The sequence below is a fragment of the Gadus chalcogrammus genome, chromosome 15 (genome assembly GCF_026213295.1).
Source record: "Gadus chalcogrammus isolate NIFS_2021 chromosome 15, NIFS_Gcha_1.0, whole genome shotgun sequence".
Taxonomy (NCBI): Eukaryota; Metazoa; Chordata; class Actinopteri; order Gadiformes; family Gadidae; genus Gadus; species Gadus chalcogrammus.
The window spans coordinates 8,093,997-8,116,464 of record NC_079426.1 but is presented as its reverse complement, the minus strand read 5'-3'; the positions used below and the strand labels follow the sequence as shown (position 1 = coordinate 8,116,464).

Below are 22,468 nucleotides of genomic sequence, written 5' to 3'. Positions count from 1 at the left end.
CGGGGGACCGACCGTGTCCCGGTCCTCCCCGGTCCTGGATGGAGATGAGGGGCTGACGGCATCTCCTCTCCCCTTCAGACTCGTTAGGATGCACATCACGTCCTGATGGAGAACGGCGTTTATCTTCCAAAGGACTTAAATCTGACGCTTCTTCACGGCGAATGATTATTAATGATAATTAATTATGATCCATTAACAACCCTCGACTTATTGTTGTGTCTGGGAGGCAAAGTGAGTTTCCGGATATTGTGCGACAGATCCACTGAGATCAGATGATGTCTGTAAGAAATAATACCATTTTTTGCTGGCGTGACTGTACTAGTTTAAAATAACAAGGCATCACCTCTGCTTTATGTTATTTACAGCAATGCTCCTTTTAAGGCAACCGGCACGACATTCATTATTCAACTCTATGATTTACGCTTTACTAATTCCAAGATAAGTTCCTGCAGAATGGTGTACCTTTGAAACAGCCCATTGCATATGTAGCAGAACCCCACTCCTGTTAGGTTTGCACCTTAAGGCACTGGTGCTTAAGGGGTTATAGTATATATGGAGACTATGGAGACAAATGTAGGCCTATTGGTATATAAGGAATAAATTGTTTAAAATGAGTCTAACCCTAACCAGGATTTAGCAGCTAACCAAAAGCTATCTCCTAGCACAGCATCTAACCCTTACATATGATTGTAACTAGCCATCACCTACCACATTATACCACCAGTAGCCATGGTAGGCCTACCGTCCCAACGGCATCCAAGGTGGTCCAACCATCTAACCAGTAGTGATGGTAAGACTACCACCAGTAGCCATAGTCCTACTCTCTAACCACTAGCCATAGTCCTACCCTCTAACCAGTAGCCATAGTCCTACACTCTTAACCAGTAGCCATAGTCCTACCATCTAACCAGAAGCCATAGTTCTACACTGTAACCAGTAGCCATAGTCCTACCATCTAACCAGAAGCCATATTCCTACCCTCTAACCAGAAGCCATATTCCTACCCTCTAACCAGTAGCCATAGTCCTACCATCTAACCAGAAGCCATAGTTCTACACTCTAACCAGTAGCCATAGTCCTACAATCTAACCAGAAGCCATAGTCCTACCCTCTTACCAGTAGCCATAGTCCTACACTCTTAACCAGTAGCCATAGTCCTACCCTCTAACCAGAAGCCATAGTTCTACACTCTAACCTGTAGCCATAGCCAAAAGGTCTATAGATCTTAATCCATATTTATTAATAACATGATGTGTCCTTTTGTTTGTGGTCAATAGATGAGTTGTTGTTTTAGTTGATGTTGTTGAGCTCTTACCGAAGTACAAGCCTAGTTAGTATGTCATTGAGGATGAATTATATGGATAGTTTATGCAAACTATTATACTGTGATAGGGTTCATGTGGTTGGATAATATATAAAAGCTTAGTGTGACAGTGAAACCAATATTTACCTTAAAAATATAACTACCATTCACACCCTTCTCTTCCCTCGTCTCTCGTAACATCCAGGATCTGTCCCACAATAGTGATTACCACGTCACCATGGCCCGCTGGACACCCTCCACCCTCTTCTCTCCATCCTTAGCCGTCGTTATGGTGACCCTCCTCCTGCTGCTGCAGACCTCCTGGGCCGCCGGCCTGGACCACGCCCCTGACGGCTCCGTCTCCATGGTTCCCACCAGCCGTAACTGCAGCGAGGCGGAGCCGTGCTCCCGGGGGGTCCTGCTTCCCGTCTGGGAGCCCCGGAACCCGTCCTCGGGGGACAAGGTGGCCCGGGCCACCGTGTACTTCGTGGCGCTGGTCTACATGTTCCTCGGCGTGTCCATCGTGGCCGACCGCTTCATGGCCTCCATCGAGGTCATCACCTCGCAGGAGAAGGAGATCACCATCAAGAAGCCCAACGGGGAAACCATGACGACCACCGTGCGGATCTGGAACGAGACGGTGTCCAACCTCACCCTGATGGCGCTGGGCTCCTCGGCGCCGGAGATCCTGCTGTCCGTCATCGAGGTGATCGGCCACGGCTTCGCGGCGGGGGCCATGGGCCCAGCCACCATCGTGGGCTCCGCCGCCTTCAACATGTTTGTCATCATCGGCATCTGTGTGTACGTGGTTCCGGACGGGGAGACCAGGAAGGTGAAACACCTGCGGGTCTTCTTCGTCACCGCGTCGTGGAGCATCTTCGCCTACATCTGGCTGTACCTCATCCTGGCCGTGATCTCCCCGGGGGTGGTGCAGGTCTGGGAGGCGCTCCTGACACTCTTCTTTTTCCCCATCTGTGTGCTGTTCGCCTGGATCGCTGACCGCCGCCTGCTCTTCTACAAATACATGTACAAACACTACCGGGCGGGCAAGCACCGCGGGATGATCATCGAGACCGAGGGAGACCGCCCTCTGCCCTCCAAGGTACCGCCTAACCCCAAGACCTTCAGCAACCCTAACCCTAACCCGAAGACCTTCACTAACCCTAACCCTAACCCCAAGACCTTCACTAACCCTAACCCCAAGACCTTCACTAACCCCAACCCTAACCCCAAGACCTTCAGCAACCCTAACCCTAACCAGAAGACCTTCACTAACCCTAACCCTAACCCCATGACCTCCACTAACCCTAACCATAACCCCATGACCTCCACTAACCCTAACCCCATGACCTCCACTGACCCTAAACCCATGACCTCCACTAACCCTAACCCTAACCCCATGACCTCCACTAACCCTAACCCTAACCCCATGACCTCCACTAACCCTAACCCTAATATTCTACCATTCTTTGTAACCTCCGCTGATCCGTGTCAGGTGGACATTGAGATGGACGGGAAGATGCTGAACTCTCACGGTGTCGACTTCCTGGACGGTCCTCTGGGTCTGGAGCTGGATGAGAAGGATCTGGACGACGAAGAGACCAGGAGAGACATGGCCAAAATCCTGAAGGAGTTGAAACAGAAACATCCTGACAGAGAGGTGTGCACTCAAAGACCTGAGCATACCAGGGAATAGTACCGGGATTACAAAGACCTGTCTGTAACAGAGAATAGTTCCAGGGTTATAAATACCTGACTGTACCAGGGAATAATACCAGGGTTACAAAGACCTGTGCGTACCAGGGAATAGTTCCAGGGTTATAAATACCTGCCTGTACCAGGGAATAGTACCAGGGTTACAAAGACCTGAGCGTACCAGAGAATAGTACCAGGGTTACAAAGACCTGAGCGTACCAGGGAATAGTTCCAGGGTTGTAAAGGGTTATAAATAGCTGGCTGTACCAGGGAATAGTACCAGGGTTATAAAGACCTGACAGTACCAGGGGTCCTACAGCATCTGTGTGTGTGTTTCAGGTGGAGCAGCTTATAGAGCTGGCCAACTATCAGGTCCTTAGTCAGCAGCAGAAGAGTCGAGCCTTTTACCGTTGCCAGGCAACCAGGCTGATGACGGGCGCGGGCAACATCCTGAAGAAGCACGCGGCGGACCAGGCCCGCAAGGCGGTCAGCCTGCAGGAGGTGCGCTCGCTGGCGGGCGACGGCGACCCCGTGACCCGGGTGTTCTTCGAGCCCAGCTCCTACCAGTGTCTGGAGAACTGCGGCACGGTGGCGGTGACACTGGTCCGCCAGGGGGGAGACCCCGACCGGACCCTGACCGTGGACTACCGCACCGAGGACGGCACGGCCAACGCGGGCTCCGACTACGAGTTTACCGAGGGGGTGGTGGTCTTCAAACCCGGCGAGACGCTGAAGGAGGTCCGCGTGGGCATCATCGACGACGACATCTTTGAGGAGGACGAGAGCTTCCTGATCCACCTGTCCAACCTGAGGCTCCTGGCTCCGGACGGGGAGCCGTCCGAGGGGACCGCCCCCGACCCCTCCGTGGCCTGCCTCGGCCCCGCCTCCACCGCCACCGTCACCATCTTCGACGACGACCACGCCGGGATCTTCACCCTGGAGGAGGCGGTGTGCCACGTGAGCGAGAGCGTGGGCACCGTGGAGCTGAAGGTGCTGCGGACCTCTGGGGCGCGCGGCGTGGTCACGCTGCCCTACAAGACCCTGGAGGGGACGGCCCGCGGCGGCGGCGAGGACTTTGAGGACGCCCACGGTGTCCTGGAGTTCAACAACGACGAGATCTTGTGAGTACACACCTGTGTGTAGGAGGGTGTGTGTAGGAGGGTGTGTGTAGGAGTGTGTGTGTGTACACCTGTGTGTAGGAGTGTGTGTGTAGGAGTGTGTGTGGGTAGGAATGTGTGTGTAGGGATTGTGTGTACACACCTGCGTTTAGGAGTGTGTGTAAAGGACTGTGTGTACACGCCTGTGTGTAGGAGTGTAAGTGTACACGCCTGTGTGTAGGAGTGTGTTTGTAGGAAGAGTCAGGGTCACCTAAAGGTCCGAGTCCGACAAGTGTCAGGGTCACCTAAAGGTCAGAGTTGGGGTCAACTAAAGGTCAGAGATAGGGTCAGGGTCACCTGAAGTTCAGAGTTAAGGTCAAGGTCACCTAAAGGCCAGAGTTAGGGTCAGGGTCACCTAAATGTCAGAGTTAGGGTCAGGGTCACCTAGAAGTCAGAGTTCGACCAGTGTTTGGGTCACCTTAAGGTCAGAGTTGGGGTTAGGGTCACCTAAAGGTCAGATTTAGGGTCAGGGTCACCTAAAGGTCAGAGAGTCGGAGAGCATGCCATCTGAAGTTCTCTGACTTTCTACTAAATTTCTTCTTCCTATTCCTATTTTTCTACCTTGTTGTTTTTACCTTCATTTATACGAAATTTATTCAATCCTTTATTTTATATACACTATTATAATAATTTGTTGTTTGAAATGGCTGCTTTTGCATCTTCAATGACATTATTCATCCTGAACGGTCTGGAAGAAAAGCAGCATCAAAACCAGCTGCTCTGGTGTCAGGGTTACAGTTGCTAGGCAACAGCTTGTGATGGGGTTAACTTCTGTTCACTGTAATGATGGCTACGCAAAGACCAACGGGAGCGGATAAGATGTAACTGTATATATATATATATATATATATATATATATATATACACGGTATATAGATAGTCCTCCACTCTCATCCGTGTTATAACTACATGATACAACCTACACACACATAACTATATATTATATTAACCTTGTTAGTAACTACATATTGTTAACCTTGTTAGTAACTATACATTATATTAACCTTGTTAGTAACTATACATAATCTTAACCTTTTTAGTAACTTGTGAGTATACATAATATATATGTTACATTTGGGGCAGTGTTACATTAGGGGATGTAATGTTGGGGTTTTACTTAAGGGTAAGTTGTAACATTCGGGTTGGATGTAACAATAGTGTTATGTTATGGTTAGGGCGTTTGGTTTAGAGACTAAACTATATATTTACTGACAAGAAATGCCTCTGTTAGTAGGATAGTTAGCTGTTTGGTATACCCAAAGTTAGTAAGTTATAGTTTACATTTGTTAGTTTACCAGTAGTTAGTTGGTGATATAGTTAGTTGGTTAGTTTACCAGTAGTTATTTCGTGATGGTGTTAGTTTGTTAGTTTACCAGTAGTAAGTTAGTGATAGTGTTAGTTGGTTGGCTCTAGCGGTAGTTAGTTAGTGATAGTGTTAGTTGGTTAGCTCTAGCAGTAGTTAGTTGGTGATAGTGTAAGTTGGTAAGTTAACCAGGAGTTTGTTGGTGATAGTGTTAGTTGTTAAGTTTACCCGTAGGTAGTTGGTGATAGTGTTTGTTGGTTAGATTACCAGTAGTTAGTTGGTGATAGTGTTATTGGTTAGTTTACCAGTAGTTATTGATGATAGTGTTCGTTGTTTAGTTTACCAGTAGTAAGCTGGTGATAGTGTTAGTTGGTTAGTTAACCCGTGGTTAGTTGGTGATAGTGTTAGTTGGTTAGTTAACCAGTAGTTAGTTGGTGATAGTGGGAGCTCTCTGGTGATATCCCCACAGGGTAGTCCCTGATATTCCCAGCAGGACTTGGCCTGTTCTCGTTCACTGCTTTAGTCGTCCTGGTTTAATGACATTGATATTCCTGATATTAATAGACGCACTGCTCCGGTGTGTGTGTGTGTGTGTGTGTGTGTGTGTGTGTGTGTGTGTGTGTGTGTGTGTGTGTGTGTGTGTGTGTGTGTGTGTGTGTGTGTGTGTGTGTGTGTGTGTGTGTGTGTGTGTGACAGTTCCATTGTATAGTTTTGTATTATGAGATTTTAACCAATCTCTTTCTAACTCATGGCCTTCAAATTTCCAACGCATTATGTATATAAATAGCTTAATAAATATGTCAAGAATAGGAAATAGAAATAAACTCAGCCGTCACAGAAAAGCTCCCACAGAATAGCAAAATAAGTAGCAATAGTAGTGTTAGTGTAAAGTGTGAGTACAAGACACAAGCAGCCTCTCCTAAGACTGTGGAGAATAAGATAACTCATACATTATACATTAAAACATGAGCCACTAACCATATTCTATTAATCTGTGACCCTTACCCTTTGATCTTAACCCTAACCCTTCTGTCTTTACCTTAACCCTTAACACTGTGATCTTAACCTTAAACCTCTGATCTTAACCCTTAGATCTCAACCCTAACCCTTTGATCTTAAGTCTTAACCTTAACACTGTGATCTTGATCTTTACCCTTTTGATTTTAACCCTGATCATTACCCTAACACTTTGGTCATCCTTCTTAGCTGTTCTTCCCTCACTTGTCTTCTGCCTTTGCTTCTCTCTCCTCCTCCCTCTCTCTCCTCCTCTCTCCTCTCCCCTCCTCCTCTCTCCTCCTCCCTCTCTCACCTTTTCTCTCTCCTTCTCTCTCCTCCTCCCTCTCTCTCCTCCATCTCTTTCCTCCCTCTCTCCTGTCTCCTCCTTCCTCCCTCCTCCCTCTCCCCGCTCTCTCTCCTCCTCCCTCTTTCATCCCCCTCTCCTCTCTCCTCCTCCTCTTCTCTCTCCTCTCTCCTCCCTCTGCCCTCCTCCTCTCCCTCTCCCTCCTCCTCTCTCCTCCTCCCCCTCTCCTCTCCCCTCCTCCTCTCTCCTCCTCCCTCTCTCCTCCTCTCCTCTTCTCTCTCCTCTCTCCTCTCACCTCTCTCCTCCTCTCCCTCATCCCCTCTCTACTCCTCTCACCTCTCTCCTCCTCCCTCTCTCCTCCTCTCCTCTTCTCTCTCCTCTCTCCTCTCTCCTCTCACCTCTCTCCTCCTCTCCCTCCTCCTCTCTCCTCCTCCCTCTCTCTCTTCTTCCCTCCCTCCTCCTCCCCTCTCTACTCCTCTCACCTCTCTCCTCCTCTCTCTCCTCCTCTCCCTCCTCCTCTCTCTCCGCCCTCCTCCTCCTCTTCTTGCTGACTGCGTGCTGCCACCTCAGTAAGAGCATCAAGGTGCGGATCATTGATGATGAGGAGTATGAGAAGAACAAGACGTTCTACCTGGAGATCGGAGCGCCTCACCTGGTGGGAAACAAAGACTCCAAAGGTCAAAGACCGCGTGACCTCTGAACTCTGAACCTGTGACTGCAGAGTAGGCTGCACACACGTCAATCCAGACACGTGTGTGCCTGTGCGTGTGTCTGCTTTAATGTGTTCATCATGCATGCTCATCTGTTTTCGTGTCAACACACACTTGCTGTGTGTGTATACACATGTGTTGAACACATGTGTTTCTGTGCATGTGTGTATGTGTGTGTGTGGTTGCGTGTGTTTCTGTGTGTTTCTGTGTGTGTGTCTGTTTGTGTGCATCCGTGTGTTTGGTGTGTGTGTGTGTGTGTGTGTGTGTGTGTGTGTGTGTGTGTGTGTGTGTGTGTGTGTGTGTGTGTGTGTGTTTGTGTGTGTGCCTGTGCATGTGTGTGTATGTGTGTCCCATACAGGAAGTCCATAACCCTTAGGATCTTAGACCGTGAAGAGTACAATAAACACGCCTCCTTCCTCCTCCTGCTGGACGCCCCCCAATGGAGACGCGGTGGGTGGGGACGGACAGATTGTGACAGCCAATCAGGAGGGAGCACAGCATGATCTCTCTGTATTCTCTGTACAGTAGAATAAACACTATTTAAGTACAAGTATAGGGTTATATCATATAGTTAGAATTATACAATCTAATATTGGGTTACATCATATAGTTAGAATTATACGACATAATAATGGGTTATATCATATAGTTAGAATTATACAACATAATAATGGGTTATATCATATAATCAAGCATTTGTATAGACGGTAACCCTAACCCCAACTACAGTATATGTATATATATACAGATACAGATATATAAATAATACAGTATCAGTACTACATCTGTGCACTCCAGGGGTTTACTTTATTGTTGCAATATGTACAATTTTGATAGGAAATTGGGACTAACCCTAACCCAGGTACAGCTACCTGCTCGACCAATCACAATGCACAGTTGGATTTAGCGAGGATTATATAATGTCCATATGCAGGTGTGGATAGTTATATTATGATATATAGTAATGGGTTATAGTGATATATACCATCATAAAATATATACCTACATGTCCCTAATGTAAGGTTATATATGAGTCATGGTGATATATTGAAGTATATAATATGTACTAACCTTGTTATATAAGGTCATGAATGTCTGGTGCATGTGTCATTAAAGACATCGATCTGGCCCTTTGTTGCATCCACTCATCCATTCATCCACTCATCCGTCTATATATTTATCCATTCATATCGACAACTGTTCAGGTTGTTTGACAGACAACTGCAGCGTGAGTTATGTTCATCAGATTTGATTATGAAATATCAGTTTCTAAAGGTTTTGGAGTAAACATTATCGTGTAACCCTTGTCTGGCAACCATTAACGGGTAAACGTTTTAAAGTTAACATAAGTGAGTAAACACAAGTGAGTAATCACTAGTGAGTAACCACTAGTGAGTAACCACTAGTGAGTAACCACTAGTGAGTTGTGCTCATGTGTAAACACTCCGTTGAGGCACCGGGTTAGTGGTAGTATTAGTAGTGATATCTGCTTGTTTCTACCACTCATATGAAGACAGTGGTGTCTATCTTCTGGTTAGAACACGTTCTAACCATCCCTTAACCCTTTATACCTTAATCTAATGCTACACATGTTCAGATAAGGGAGAGGAGGAGGAAGAGGAGGTCCTGGAGGATGAAGAGCAGCGTCGTGTGGCTGAAATGGGACGGCCGATGTTAGGAGACCACGTCAAGATGGAGATCATCATCGAGGAATCATACGAGTTCAAGGTAGGACAACTGTTCATTCATTCATTACTATTATACTGTCATCATACTATCATATCATCTAACCCTCCCCCCTCTCTTCCATGTGGTTATCATCTAACCCTCTAACCCTCGCTCCTCTCTTCCATGTGGTTATCATCTAACCCGTAGAACACGGTAGATAAGCTGATCAAGAAGACCAACCTGGCTCTACTGGTGGGGACCAACAGCTGGAGAGACCAGTTCATAGAGGCCATCACGGTCAGCGCTGGTGAGAAGAAGCACCAGTGGCTCCATGCTAGCATGCTGCGCAGCTATCGCGCTAATCAATGCTAATTAACAATGACAACATAGGACCCCCTCGCCCACCTCCCAGGTCGGCACACATGATGGAGGTCATCGGAGGAAACAGTTGGGATCCTGCTCTAGTTTGGGCTTTTCAACTGGCCAATGCATTCTATTTATCTCATATAATATCTTAGGTCATATATGTTATATATAAAATATAATAATGTGACGTTTAATTACGGGGTTGGTGTAAAATCCGCTTTTGCTGATGCATGAAACTATGGTGTCCAGCAAATGTTAACGCTTTGATAACATCATACAGCGCAACACCGCCCCCTAGAGACTCAGCTAGGTAACACGTCTCCTAGGACACTACAGACCCTAACCCTAACCCTAGGACACTACAGACCCTACCCCTAACACTACCGACCCTAACCTTAACCCTACAGACCCTAACCCATACAGGAAGACCTTAAGAAACCCTAACCCTTACAGGAAGACCGTAAAAAACCCATACAGGAAGGACTTAACAAACCCTAACCCTTACAGGAAGACCTTAACAAACCCTAACCCTTACAGGAACTACCTTAATCAGCCCTAACCCCGTATCCTTCTCCTCTCTCTGTCAGGTGAGGATGATGATGATGAGGACTGTGGGGAGGAGAAGCTGCCTTCGTGTTTCGACTATGTGATGCACTTTCTAACCGTCTTCTGGAAAGTTCTGTTTGCCTTCGTCCCTCCGACAGACTACTGGAACGGCTGGGCCTGCTTCGTGGTGTCCATCTGCATGATCGGCCTGCTCACGGCCTTCATTGGTAACAACATACCAGCACATACCAGTACATACTAGTACTTATATACCAGTACATACCAGTAAAGACATACTGGTACATACATACCAGCACATACCAGTACATACATACCAGCACATGCCAGTACATACAGTACATACCATCACATACCAGTACTTATATACCAGTACATACCAGTATATACATACTGGTACATACATACCAGCACATACCAGTACATACATACAAGCACATACCAGTACATGTATACAAGTACATACCAGTACTTATATACCAGCACATACCAGTACATACCAGTGCATAGATACCAACATACCAGTATATACCAGTACATATATACTGGTACATGCATACCAGTACATACATACCGGCACATAACGTAGGTCAAGTGAGTGAGGTTTCCTTAAATTTTTTTCATATTCTTGTAAAGTAAACAGTTTAGGAAAAATATTGTAAATACTTTTTCATACATTTTAAAAGCACATAAGGCAGTATGGTTAACACGGTGTAATGCAGTAATGTTAACATGTTGTAATGCAGTAAGGTGAGCATGTTGTGCAGTAAGGTTAACATGTTGTAATGCAGTAGAGTTAACATGTTGTTCTGCAGTAAGGTTAACATGTTGTAATGTAGTCCGGTTAGCATGTTGTGCAGTAATGTTGACATGTTGTAAGGCAGTAAGGTTGATATGGTATAATGCAGTTAGGTAAACATGTTGTAATGCATTAAGGTTAACATGTTGTTATGCAGTAAGGTTAACATGTTGTAATGCAGTAAGGTAAACATGTTGATGATGATGGTGTCTGGGTTCCAGGAGATCTTGCTTCTCACTTCGGCTGCACAGTTGGACTGAAAGACTCGGTCACCGCTGTGGTCTTTGTGGCCTTAGGAACCTCTGTACCAGGTGAGTGAATGAATATGAATGAGTTAGGAACCTCTGTACCAGGTGAGTGAATCAATATGAAAGAGTTAGGAACCTCTGTACCAGGTGAGTGAATTAATATGAATGAAATAATGAGTGAATGAAAGTTTTAATTTGAATGTCTTCATTGTTAGATATTGAGCCCACCGGGATAGATATGTATATTTTGCTTGCATAACCCAGAATTAGTTTTTGAGACAATTTTTCCCTTACTTAAACATCCCTGAATATTGATCAGATTTGACGATCTTTTTAGCTGAATAACGGCCCGATCTTTCTCCTTCGTCCAGACACATTTGCAAGTAAGGTCGCAGCGATACAAGACCAGTATGCAGACGCCTCTATTGGGAACGTGACGGGCTCTAATGCTGTCAACGTCTTTCTGGGCATCGGGGTGAGTCATTGAGTAATGAATCACTGACTAACGCTTACTGACTAACCCTAACCCAAACCCTAACCCAAACTGACTAACCCTTACAATCAATGCCAATGTCTGGTCATGACGTTGCTTCAGATGAAAGCCAATAGAACCAATGGTAATATCGTAATAATTGACCAATCGTAATTATTTTTCAGTAGTAGTAGAACTAGAATTGAGACCTGACCTAACCCTAACCCAGACCCTGACCTAACCCTGACCTTACCCTGACCTAACCCTGACCTAACCCTAACCCTGACCTAACCCTGACCTAACCTTGACCTAAACCCGACCCTGACCTAACCCTAACCCTGACTTTAAGGGCTAAGCCGCTGGAGAGTTGGAAACTAAAATGAGACCTGACTTAGACTTTGACCAATAGAACTTGAAACTTGACCCGCACCCAAAGGCTTAAACTAGCTCTGTTAGTTAACATTATTATTCTCACTAGTTAGTGGTATAATTTGTATTAGTTCATATTTGAAGTGGAAGTATGAGTTTGTTATTAGTAGTTAGTACCAGGTTCAGCCTTAGTTGGTATCCTCATACCAGCTAGTATTACCATTAGTAATATGAGTTAGTTAGTGAGTGGTTAGTCGTATTAACCCGCTGCTGCCATGCCAGGTGGCGTGGTCCATCGCGGCCATCTACCAGAACAGCCAGGGCCGCGAGTTCAGGGTGGACCCGGGCCCGCTGGCCTTCTCCGTCACGCTCTTCACCATCTTCGCCTTCATCAGCGTGGGCGTGCTGATGTACCGGCGGCGGCCCGACATCGGGGGGGAGCTGGGGGGGCCGCGGACCGCCAAGGTTCTGACCACCATGCTCTTCGTCAGCCTGTGGCTGCTCTACATCCTGTTCTCCTCTCTGGAGGCCTACTGCCACATCAAGGGCTTCTGAGGGGGGGCCGGAGACCACCAGGACAGCTCCTGCTCCTCCTCCTTCTCCTCCTCATGGTCCTCCTCCTCCTCCTCCTCCTCCTCCTCCTCCTCCTCCTCCTCCTCCTCCTCCTCCTCCTCCTCCTCCTCACGGTCCACTCTACTTTCCCGGAGGTCAGAGGGAGGTGTTATGAGGCCATGTGATGGAAGGGATTTAAACGACTAGGTGATTAATTAACAGCCTGTTTCTAAGCCTATTCCACAGTGAGTTTGGTCTTTAACTCATTACCCATTACCCATTAACCATTATCCTAGAACTTACACTTTCCTTAAAGTTAAAATAATCCCCAACATTTATTTCCACCCTAATTCTTGCCATATCCTTGCAAACAGGTTATAAGTTATGTTATATGACAGCTTAAAGGTAATTAGTAATGTTATATGACAGCTTAAGGTAATTGGTAATGTTATATGACCGGTTAGAGGTCATAAGTAATGTTATATGACAGATTAGAGGTTATAAGGACTATTTGTGTGTGTTTGCTGTCTGTTCATCAAAAACACAACACGTGGCAGAATATATGGCCTTATATTCGACAAAATAATGCTGAATATTCTAAAGTATCTAACGTTACACACCATTTCATATCCGAGTGTGTTGTGCAATATAAAGCCTAGTGTGTCAACGATATTTCAGTTTATACTGCATTGCACTAAGATGATCCACAGCTCAGCCATTTCAATAAACAATACCGCCACTTAGCACTACACTAAGGGCCCTTACCTTCACCACCACACTACAGTACTAAGGGGTACTAACCCTAACCCCTTACCTTCACCACCACACTACAGTGCTAACCACTACACTAAGGGCCCTTACCTTCACCACCACACTACAGTACTAACCACTACACTAAGGGCCCTTACCCTCACCACCACACTACAGTACTAAGGGGTACTAACCCTAACCCCTTACCTTCACCACCACACTACAGTTCTAAGGGGTACTAACCCTAAACCCTTACCTTCACCACCACACTACACTGCTAAGGGGCTTACCCTTACCACTTTACTAAGGGCCCTTACCTTCATCACCACACTACAGTGCTAACCACTACACTAAGGGCCCTTACCTTCTCCACCACACTACAGTGCTAACCACTACACTAAGGGCCCTTACCCTCACCACCACACTACAGTACTAAGGGGTACTAACCCTAACCCCTTACCTTCACCACCACACTACAGTACTAAGGGGTACTAACCCTAACCCCTTACCTTCACCACCACACTACACTGCTAAGGGGTGTACCCTTACCACTACATTAAGGGGCAATCCTTACCACTACAGTACTAAGGGTTAACTCTAACCACTACAGTACTAAGGGTTAACTTAACCACTATACTAAGGGGCTAGCCCTTACCACTACAGTACGAAGGGTTAATCTAACCACTACACCACTTTTCGGACATGTTGGGTTCACATTATTACTTTTTATACTGACTATTGTTATTGTTGTTTTCACTATTCTCATTGGATTTTTTTTTTTTTTTTTGGTTTTTGTTTTTTCAGTTCACTTTGTTGTGTTACCCGCACATGTTCGAAATCTAAACTAAACTAAACTAAACAGTACTAAGGGTTAACCACTATACTAAGGGGCTAGTCCTTACCACTACAGTACTAAGGGTTAACTTAACCACTACATTACTAAAGGGTAAACTTAACCACTACAGTACTAAGAGGTTAACTCTTACCACTACATTACTAAGGGTTAACTTAGCACTACAGTACTAAGGGTTAACTTAACCACTATATTAAGGGGCTAGCCCTTACCACTACAGTATGAAGGGTTAATCTAACCACTACAGTACTAAGGGGTAAACTTAACCACTACAGTACTAAGGGGTAAATTTAACCACTACAGTACTAAGGGTTAACTTAACCACTACAGTACTAAGGGTTAACTCTAACCACTACAGTACTAAGGTTTAACTTAACCACTACAGTATGAAGGGTTAACCTAACCACTACAGTACTAAGGGGTAAACTTAACCACTACAGTACTAAGGGTTAAATTAACCACTACAGTACTAAGGTCGAACTCTAACCCCTACAGTACTAAGGGGTTAACTCTAACCCAGGTTGCCCTTACCATTAAGCTATCCCTGTCAGGTTTGATGAAAACCTTAAGTGGACCTTAAGATTGAAATGTAAATACAGAGCTTTCCTTACTGCTATAATACCTAACCCTCTAACCCTAACCCTCTAACCCTCTGACCCTAACCCTCTAACCCTAACCCTCTAACCCTAACCCTAACCCTCTGACCCTAACGCTCTAACCCTCTGACCCTAACCCTCTAACCCTAACCCTCTGACCCTAACGCTCTAACCCTAACCCTCTAAACCTAACCCTCTAACCCTAACCCTCTAAACCTAACCCTCTAACACTGCCCCTAACCCTTTAACCCTTTAACCCTAAACCTAACCCTCTAACCCTGACCCTTACCCTCTAACCCTGAAGGTAATGTTTTTTCTGAACATGACCTATGACCACTGTGTGTAGTTTGCTGTCACAAGATAAGGTCTTAAATATAAATCCAGACAGTGAGTCTGCTTTACCTTTTAATAAGACAAGGATTAGAGTAGACCCTAACCTTAGAGACTAAGGCCTACTGCTGATGTACCGCTTCAAACTGTTCTAGAAGAAAGGTGACCCATTCATAAAAACATTGTTTGTGTTTTGGGTTTAGCCATTTGGAATGAATTTATTGACTGCATCAATGAGGTTGTCCCCAGCACGTCAAAGTCTTATAATTCCAGGTTAGCCTATTAGATAATATCAGGTGTGTGAACCCAACAAAACAATGGTTAGCCCTAAGCTAACCCTACAATACAAGGGTTAGTCCTACAACATGATATCTAGTGAGCTAACCCTACAATGCAGGGTTAGCCCTGCAACATATTATCTAGTGAGCAAAAACCTACGGCTGGCCCAACTACTGGTTCAAACGGCCCTTCGGTTTTCTGAAAGATGCTCCATTATTTCTACTGTACATTTATAATGATGTATTAATTCCATCAAACAAATATACACGACAGAGGTAAGAATACCATTATGAAAGGCCTACGAGACTGTTTAGGGGTGAGGAGGATTTGGATGGAGGAGGGTTTGGGGACCCTCCCAGCTTTAAAAGCTTTCTAAATATTGCTTTCCAGTTGCCATGGGGACAGTTATGTATAAGTACCCCCCTGCTGTCATGCTATTTTTATTTATGTGTGATATAAAAGTAATTTAATGATTGCTATGTGTAGTTGTATATGTAGGTGTAACTAAACTAAGATATGAACGTACAAAGGTCTACCTCTAGTTTGAGGTAATATTTGAGCAATGCCCTACGCATCACCTGAGAACTCATCTTTGTTTTACTCTGGTTTTCTCTGAGCAATTCTTATTCTTATTATTAAGAGGGGTCCCATAATACTACCCCTCACCCAGGGGTAGGACTGAAGGACAGAGCTTAAGGACTGGGTCACCGAGTCTAAGTTGACTAAGGAGTCTAAGTTGACTAAGGAGTCTAAGTGGTAAAAGGAGTCTTATCTGCTTCACAATCAGTGGTAGCAGCTGACAGCCCTAGGGCCGTTGATAGGGATGTAGTGTTCTATGTGTTTTAAATTATGTAGTATTTTTTGGCAAATACTACCGACAACTTCTGGTATATATGTGAATATTAGGAATATTTCCAGCCAACACTTTGTTATTCAAAAAGTGACCGCAATATAGCTAGCATTGTGTTCTGTAACTCTTAATAGGTATAGAGAGATGGGTCTGTTGTGCATGACGTGGGTAAGATACACAGATCAACCATAACCCTTCAACCCTAGCTGAACAACCCTACTGACTGGATGCTTTCTGTTCGGTGTGTCAACTCTTTGGCTTTTAATCAGAGTAGTGGACTTCATCTCAATGCCTTGGAGTGGCAGTTTACCCCTGTTTTGCCAAAGGGAAATCTTTCTATCAGAAAAGTTCATGTTTTCAACCAGTCATCCATCGGTTTTTCTACCCAAGACACCTTTCTTAGAATTAATTAATCTATTAATCATTTTTCACTGTTTTTCTACCGAGACACATGAGATGATCAGCATAGTAGGGAAATGTCTTAAAGAATGCAATTTCACTTTACAGCAATAATGAAATTGTTAAAAGATGAAATGCACTTGGTCATTTCAATTACACAATGAAGACATCTAGCATTGCAAGATGTGAATCCCTTCAAATTTGGTGAAACAAAATATGTAAATAATTCAAGTTTGACAACTGCAATGTAACCATTTTGATGAGAAAATTCAAATTAAATATTAATGCAGTGCCCAATTTATCTTGTGAATTAACCAAAAACTGTAAAAAAAAAAAAAAAAGTTTGAAATACGAAAGATTTAACACCAGGGTTGAGGTTGCAGCAATTTCACATTTGCACAAGTTAGGAATTAGCTTCGTAGTGTTCTTCAGCTTTCAGAGTAAGAGTTCATCTAGGAGTTGTTTCAGTGTTAAAGGTAAGAGTGAGTCTTGGAGAGTTTTAGAGTTATGGTTAAGAGATAGTCTTGGGTGTTTCCAGACTTAAGGGTAAGTTATTCTTGGAGGTGTTTTAGAGTTAAGGTTAAGAGTTAGTCGTCGGTGTGTTTCAGACTTAAGTGTAATAGTTAGTCTTGGGTGTGTTGCAGCGTTAAGGTTTAGAGTTATTGTTGGAGGTATGAGTAGTCGAAAAACTGGGATTTCTGTACTGAAGATACGATATAACAGAGCGAAAAAGATTCAGGAATTCTCTCTGGGGATGACTCGTGTAAAATAGCTGTTGGGTCTGAAGCATGGGGAATCATCCCTTCGAATGATCCTACATCAGTACAAACTAAAGATCCTGTGGGTACGATTCAGGAGCTCATGGATAGTTCCCTTTAAGAAATGCCCGCTGTCAGTTATCAGTGAGAGAAATGCACTGTGAGACCATTTAGGACCATTGAACTATCTGGGTGTCTCTTCCCTGATTTAAGCGGGGGGGTGGGGGGGGGGGGGCATTGTTTTGGCTAATTTAGTTCCTAATGTTGCAAATCCTTCTCTCTTCTGTAGTTTTCTGCGCTCTCTCTTTACAGCTCCCCCATTCTTACGTACATGAGGTGAAAAGGGGACGATAAAGAGGAGGTGAATAATCAGAGCGAATAGGGTTAAGCACTTATAGCCATGCATTCATATCTGGTCAGGGAGTTTGAAAACGACGTCTCTCGTGCAACACGTCTGTTGCCATTTGTGTTTGTAGTTCTCCCTTCAATCTCTGATTCTCTCTTGTCTTGTAATACCTAACCCAGAGTTACTAATGACAGAGATACAGTTTCTGATAGATACAAACAGAGATACAGTTACTAATAGATACAAACAGATACGGTTACTAATGGATAAATTCACAGAGATAAAGTTACTAATGGATACAAGTAGAGATACAATTACTAATGGATACAAACAGAGATAAGGTTACTAATAGATACAAACACAGAGATACAGTTACTAATATATACTACAGTTACTCATTGATATAGAGTAACACATGGATATAGAGTTACTAATGGATATAGTTACTAATTGATATAGCGTTAGTAATTTATACGCTGTACAGAGTAACTAATGGATATAGAGTTACTAATTGATATAGTCACTAATTGATCTATAGTTACTAATTGATAGAGAGTTACTCATTGATATAGAGTTACTAATGGATATAGTGTTACTAATGTATACACTGTACAGAGTAACTCATGGATATAGAGTTACTAATTGATATATAGTTACTAATTGATATAGAGTTACTAATTTATATAGAGTGACTAATTGATATAGTTACTTATTGATAATGGGTTACTAATTGATAGGGTTACTGGATACATATACACCGAAAGAGTAACTGACACAAGTCTCTGTCTCTAATTTCTCTTCATAAATGTTAATGTTTATGTCTTGCTGACTGCATGGATGATCAAATGTCTGTACATAGCTATAGAGCACTGTATCTCTGTCCCTGGTTGATAAACATTGTCCCATTGATTTATTCATACAATCTGATCTCTTGGTTTTTTATGTTGACACTGTCATAATGAAGATACGTTTTTTTTAATCTTGCACATTATTAATCAATAGAATTTAAGATAAAAGGCAATCTGCTGATGAATATAATAATATAATAACGATGCTTACTAACTCAAGTGTTTTAACTCATTTGTTTGGAATGATAATAAATATAATAAATGCTCTATGTGGGAGATGCATGGGTTCTATGTACCAAATACCATACTGCTTGCTACTTTCAATCCCCTGGCTGAAAGGGGAATGTAAAAGTCTCTATTAGCCCAGCCCTATTCAGGGCTACCTACCTGTGTATGCCCCTGTGTATACTGTACATATCCACCTCATACAGGGCTATGGTTCTACACATATATCCAGTGGGCCTGTTGCAGGGGACATGACTCTACATGACATTATTTTTGAATGATAAAATCACATATATTGCCTTTTTGAAGAAACTCAAGTTGTTTTCCTCTTTGCTGAGATTTATTTTATACGATGCATATTTTTTACAACTGAAATGCTCCGATATTCTTTCTTCTCCTCTCATCTCCTTCCATCTCGTTGTGCTCCATGTAATCCTGGCTTCTCCCTGTCTCTAGGATAGGGAGTAGGGAGAACTGTGAATATAGTAATATATAATGTCCTGTTATTGGACTATTATATGCTGCCACACCTCTGTTCCGTCACTCACAGACTTGGAGCTGTCAGATGTTGCTTCTATCAAACCCTTACGGTCTGGATGAGGTAATTTGTTTGTATATGTTGTCATGGTCCTCGTGTGCAGGTGTTGGTCACCCTTCCATTTATTTGTTGCACATTGCCGAACAGGAACAAGACTGTTGTCTATGTGTACTGGTGGTAACAAGGTCCTTCTAACGCTGGCAATACAATAAAGTTTGGGATACGTACAGAACAGGGAGCGTACTTGGCTTTATTTGCTGTGATCTTCGTGCGATGCTTTGATGCTGCGACCCTCAGAGCCCAGCTGTAGGTAGATGCCCCCTATAGACGCCCATTGTAAACGTCAGGCCGCTATGCAATACATTTCAGATGGCGCACTTTGCTCAATGTATCAAATTAAAATGTGAGTTGCTGCCATGTGGTTTGATTCCTTCTATGTATCGATACAGACACAAATATGAAGTATTTGTGACACTTCGCCTCCAAAAAACTGCAACTACAGCAAGGGATTGGTCCGCTTACAAAAATAACTGACGCAGAACCATAAAGGTTCACGACTGCGTCAAACCTTTACTCTGTGTAGGCTCCTAAAAATTATTTAGTATACACTACTTTACTTTACTACACATAATATTAATGACGCAAAGGACTCAGGAGGGCGCGAAAGGTCCAACTAGTGATAGTCCGAATCCTCCCAGGATCCTTTGCGGCACTCGGAACGCCGCGTACAATACATTATAGTTTCACAATATTTAGTTTCCATAGCAGATGTTAGCAGAAGCAGAAGCACAATTCAGAATTATCATTTTGTGAATAAATGAGAAACACTATCATCTAGTGGCCATACTTGGTTAAAGCAGAAACTACATTTTATTTCTGTTTTTAAAAAAGTACAACCAGAAAGGAGTCGTGTCAAGTTCGATCAAAGAGAATAATCACCTACCATACAAACATTACTCTTCAACAAATGAGTATGTTTCAATGAATAAACACCTTAACACATTTAATACAGTATGTATCCCGATTCATGACCCCAGTACATTTAATACACTATCTATCCCAACCCATGACCCCAGTACAGGGCTGGTGCTCGGCATAGGCGACCGGCAAATGCGTTGGGGGCGCCGGACAATGCAACAAACCCCCTAATTATTGATAACTGATTTATTGAGCACCATTGAAAACACACCTTTTAAAAATAGCTTTCATCATCTAACCCTCCTCATTTGAACAATGGTTCAGATGAGGAAGCCAAAGATATGATATTGAGGATGATAAATTCCTTATTGCATGAGTTAGAAGTTGAGTTAAAAAATAACATACAGAACACATGGATCCTGATGTGGGGGGGACTGTGTGTATTTGTGTATATATGTGTGTGTGTGTGTGTGTGTGTGTGTGTGTGTGTGTGTGTGTGTGTGTGTGTGTGTGTGTGTGTGTGTGTGTGTGTGTGTGTGTGTGTGTGCGTGTGCGTGTGTGTCTGTGTTTCTTTGTGTCTGTCTCTGTGTGTCTTTGTGTGTGTGTTTCACTAAAACTGACTCAGAGACACTGATGAACCAGAAGCAAACATCCCAAACCCAGGGAGGAGGTCCTCCTGAGTGAAGGTGGACTGGAAGGTGTGGATGTGTTTCAGTGTGTCTGAGGACACTCCACCACCTGGGGACACTCTGTAGAAGGACAGAGTGCCAGCAGTCCGGTCCAGATACACTCCTACTCTGTTAGAGCCGGGGGGGGGGAGACGTATTACTGTTTTTATATTGTTGTGCCAAGCAAAGTAACCATCATCATCACAAAGAAGACTCCAGGACTTGTTGTTCGCTCCAATCAGGCCGTCAACACCCTCTCCTCTCCTTGTTATTCCTCTGTATGTCACTCCTACATCAACATCTCCTTCCCACTCTACCTCCCAGTAACAGCGGCCAGTCAGACCCTCTCTGCACAACACCTGGTGCCAGACTTCAAATCTCTCTGGGTGATAAGGATTTGACTGGTCCTCTCCAACCCCCATCCCCTTTCTGTTGTCCTCAGACAGAGAGAGTCGTCTGTGGGCTGTGTTTGGGTCCAGTGTGAGGTCACAGGCATCTGAGGGGAGAACAAGACGAAATTAGGGGCCTCACACCAGAGAAACCAAGAGGGGGGCAGCAAGGCAAGGGGCCCAGGAATGAAGAGGTTCTGTTCCAATAAAACCATCAGAAATAAAGGGTCTTGGCCTCTCACCTTGCCGTCCTCAGCATTGAGGCTGAACTTTCTAGGAAAATTGATTTAATTACGTAAAAAAAAAAAAAAAAAAAAAATCTGAGTAGGTTTGGGGACTTGTTTTTGACCAAAGGGAAAATTATGTAAACTCATAATGTATGTTATATTCTTCTTCCTCATATTAAATGGGTATTATTTATCATATGGTAGGCCATGCTATCTATTAATGAGGTCAAATTGACAGAGAGGTTTATGGGTGTTGATAGTTCCAGATCTGCCTTTATCCTGGTAAAGGCTTCAGACGGTTAAAGCCTTTCATGTCAGGGAGACCATGTATAGAACCGTCCTAGAGCTAAACATATCGTTTAAACTTGCTACAATTTCGCTTAAATTGATAGACAAGGTAAAAGCAGACTCCCTATGGGGACCTGCCTTGGCTGAAAGTACTGATGAATTATAATCACATACGAGTCATTTAATTAAAAAAAAAGGAAAAATAATAAACCCCAGCATAGCACAACCCCAAACATAATTTAGCACATAGGGAACTATTTGTGGCTGCCGTTGAGCTTTTGGATCAGTATATTTATCACCAAACTGAATTCATCATCACGGATACCATTGTGTTTTCGTCCACCTGAAACAATCCAGATATATAAAATGTATCTTAAAGGTCCCATTACATGCTATTTTATGTATTCTTTAATATAGGTATTAGTGGGCAACTAACACAGTATTCAAAGACGTTCCCCAAATTCAGCCGTGGTGCAGAGTTACAGCCACTCAAAGCCAGTCGCACATTGAGCTTCCCCCAAATGCGCTGTTTTGGTGTCTGTAGCTATAATGCAAATGAGGAGGAGCAAGGCGGGTCAAGGAGGAGGGTGGGGGTGTGGCACTGAGCAGCTTGCAGCCACGGTACCATGCGCTCTGTTTACAGTGGATGTATCGCAATGGCGAGGCACACACAGCCATTAGCCGTGTTCTTTAAATATTC

General features: G+C 43.9%; 2 protein-coding genes across 4 annotated transcripts in view; one reads left to right on the top strand and one right to left on the bottom strand.

The window, feature by feature from the left end:
- Positions 1 to 12,578, top strand: part of slc8a1b (solute carrier family 8 member 1b) — a 12,896-nt gene extending 318 nt beyond the window's left edge. Inside the window, exons 2-11 of one of the 2 annotated variants that reach the window (XM_056609174.1) lie at positions 1,509 to 2,405; positions 2,799 to 2,963; positions 3,338 to 4,119; positions 7,827 to 7,918; positions 9,066 to 9,196; positions 9,344 to 9,443; positions 10,090 to 10,275; positions 11,087 to 11,176; positions 11,485 to 11,588; positions 12,237 to 12,578. In XM_056609174.1, the coding sequence (XP_056465149.1) occupies positions 1,542 to 2,405; positions 2,799 to 2,963; positions 3,338 to 4,119; positions 7,827 to 7,918; positions 9,066 to 9,196; positions 9,344 to 9,443; positions 10,090 to 10,275; positions 11,087 to 11,176; positions 11,485 to 11,588; positions 12,237 to 12,509 (2,787 nt within the window). In that variant the 5' untranslated portion in view covers positions 1,509 to 1,541 and the 3' untranslated portion in view covers positions 12,510 to 12,578. Of the gene's footprint in view, positions 1 to 1,508; positions 2,406 to 2,798; positions 2,964 to 3,337; positions 4,120 to 7,328; positions 7,448 to 7,826; positions 7,919 to 9,065; positions 9,197 to 9,343; positions 9,444 to 10,089; positions 10,276 to 11,086; positions 11,177 to 11,484; positions 11,589 to 12,236 lie in introns of both variants that reach the window. The other variant, XM_056609175.1, reaches the window with a different exon arrangement.
- Positions 12,579 to 18,967: 6,389 nt separating this feature from the next.
- LOC130404450 (NLR family CARD domain-containing protein 3-like) overlaps positions 18,968 to 22,468 on the bottom strand; it is a 29,443-nt gene continuing 25,942 nt past the window's right edge. For both annotated transcript variants that reach the window (XM_056609172.1, XM_056609173.1), the window contains exon 10: positions 18,968 to 21,360. In XM_056609172.1, coding sequence (XP_056465147.1) covers positions 20,807 to 21,360 — 554 coding nt within the window. In that variant the 3' untranslated portion in view covers positions 18,968 to 20,806. The remainder of the gene's footprint in view (positions 21,361 to 22,468) is intronic.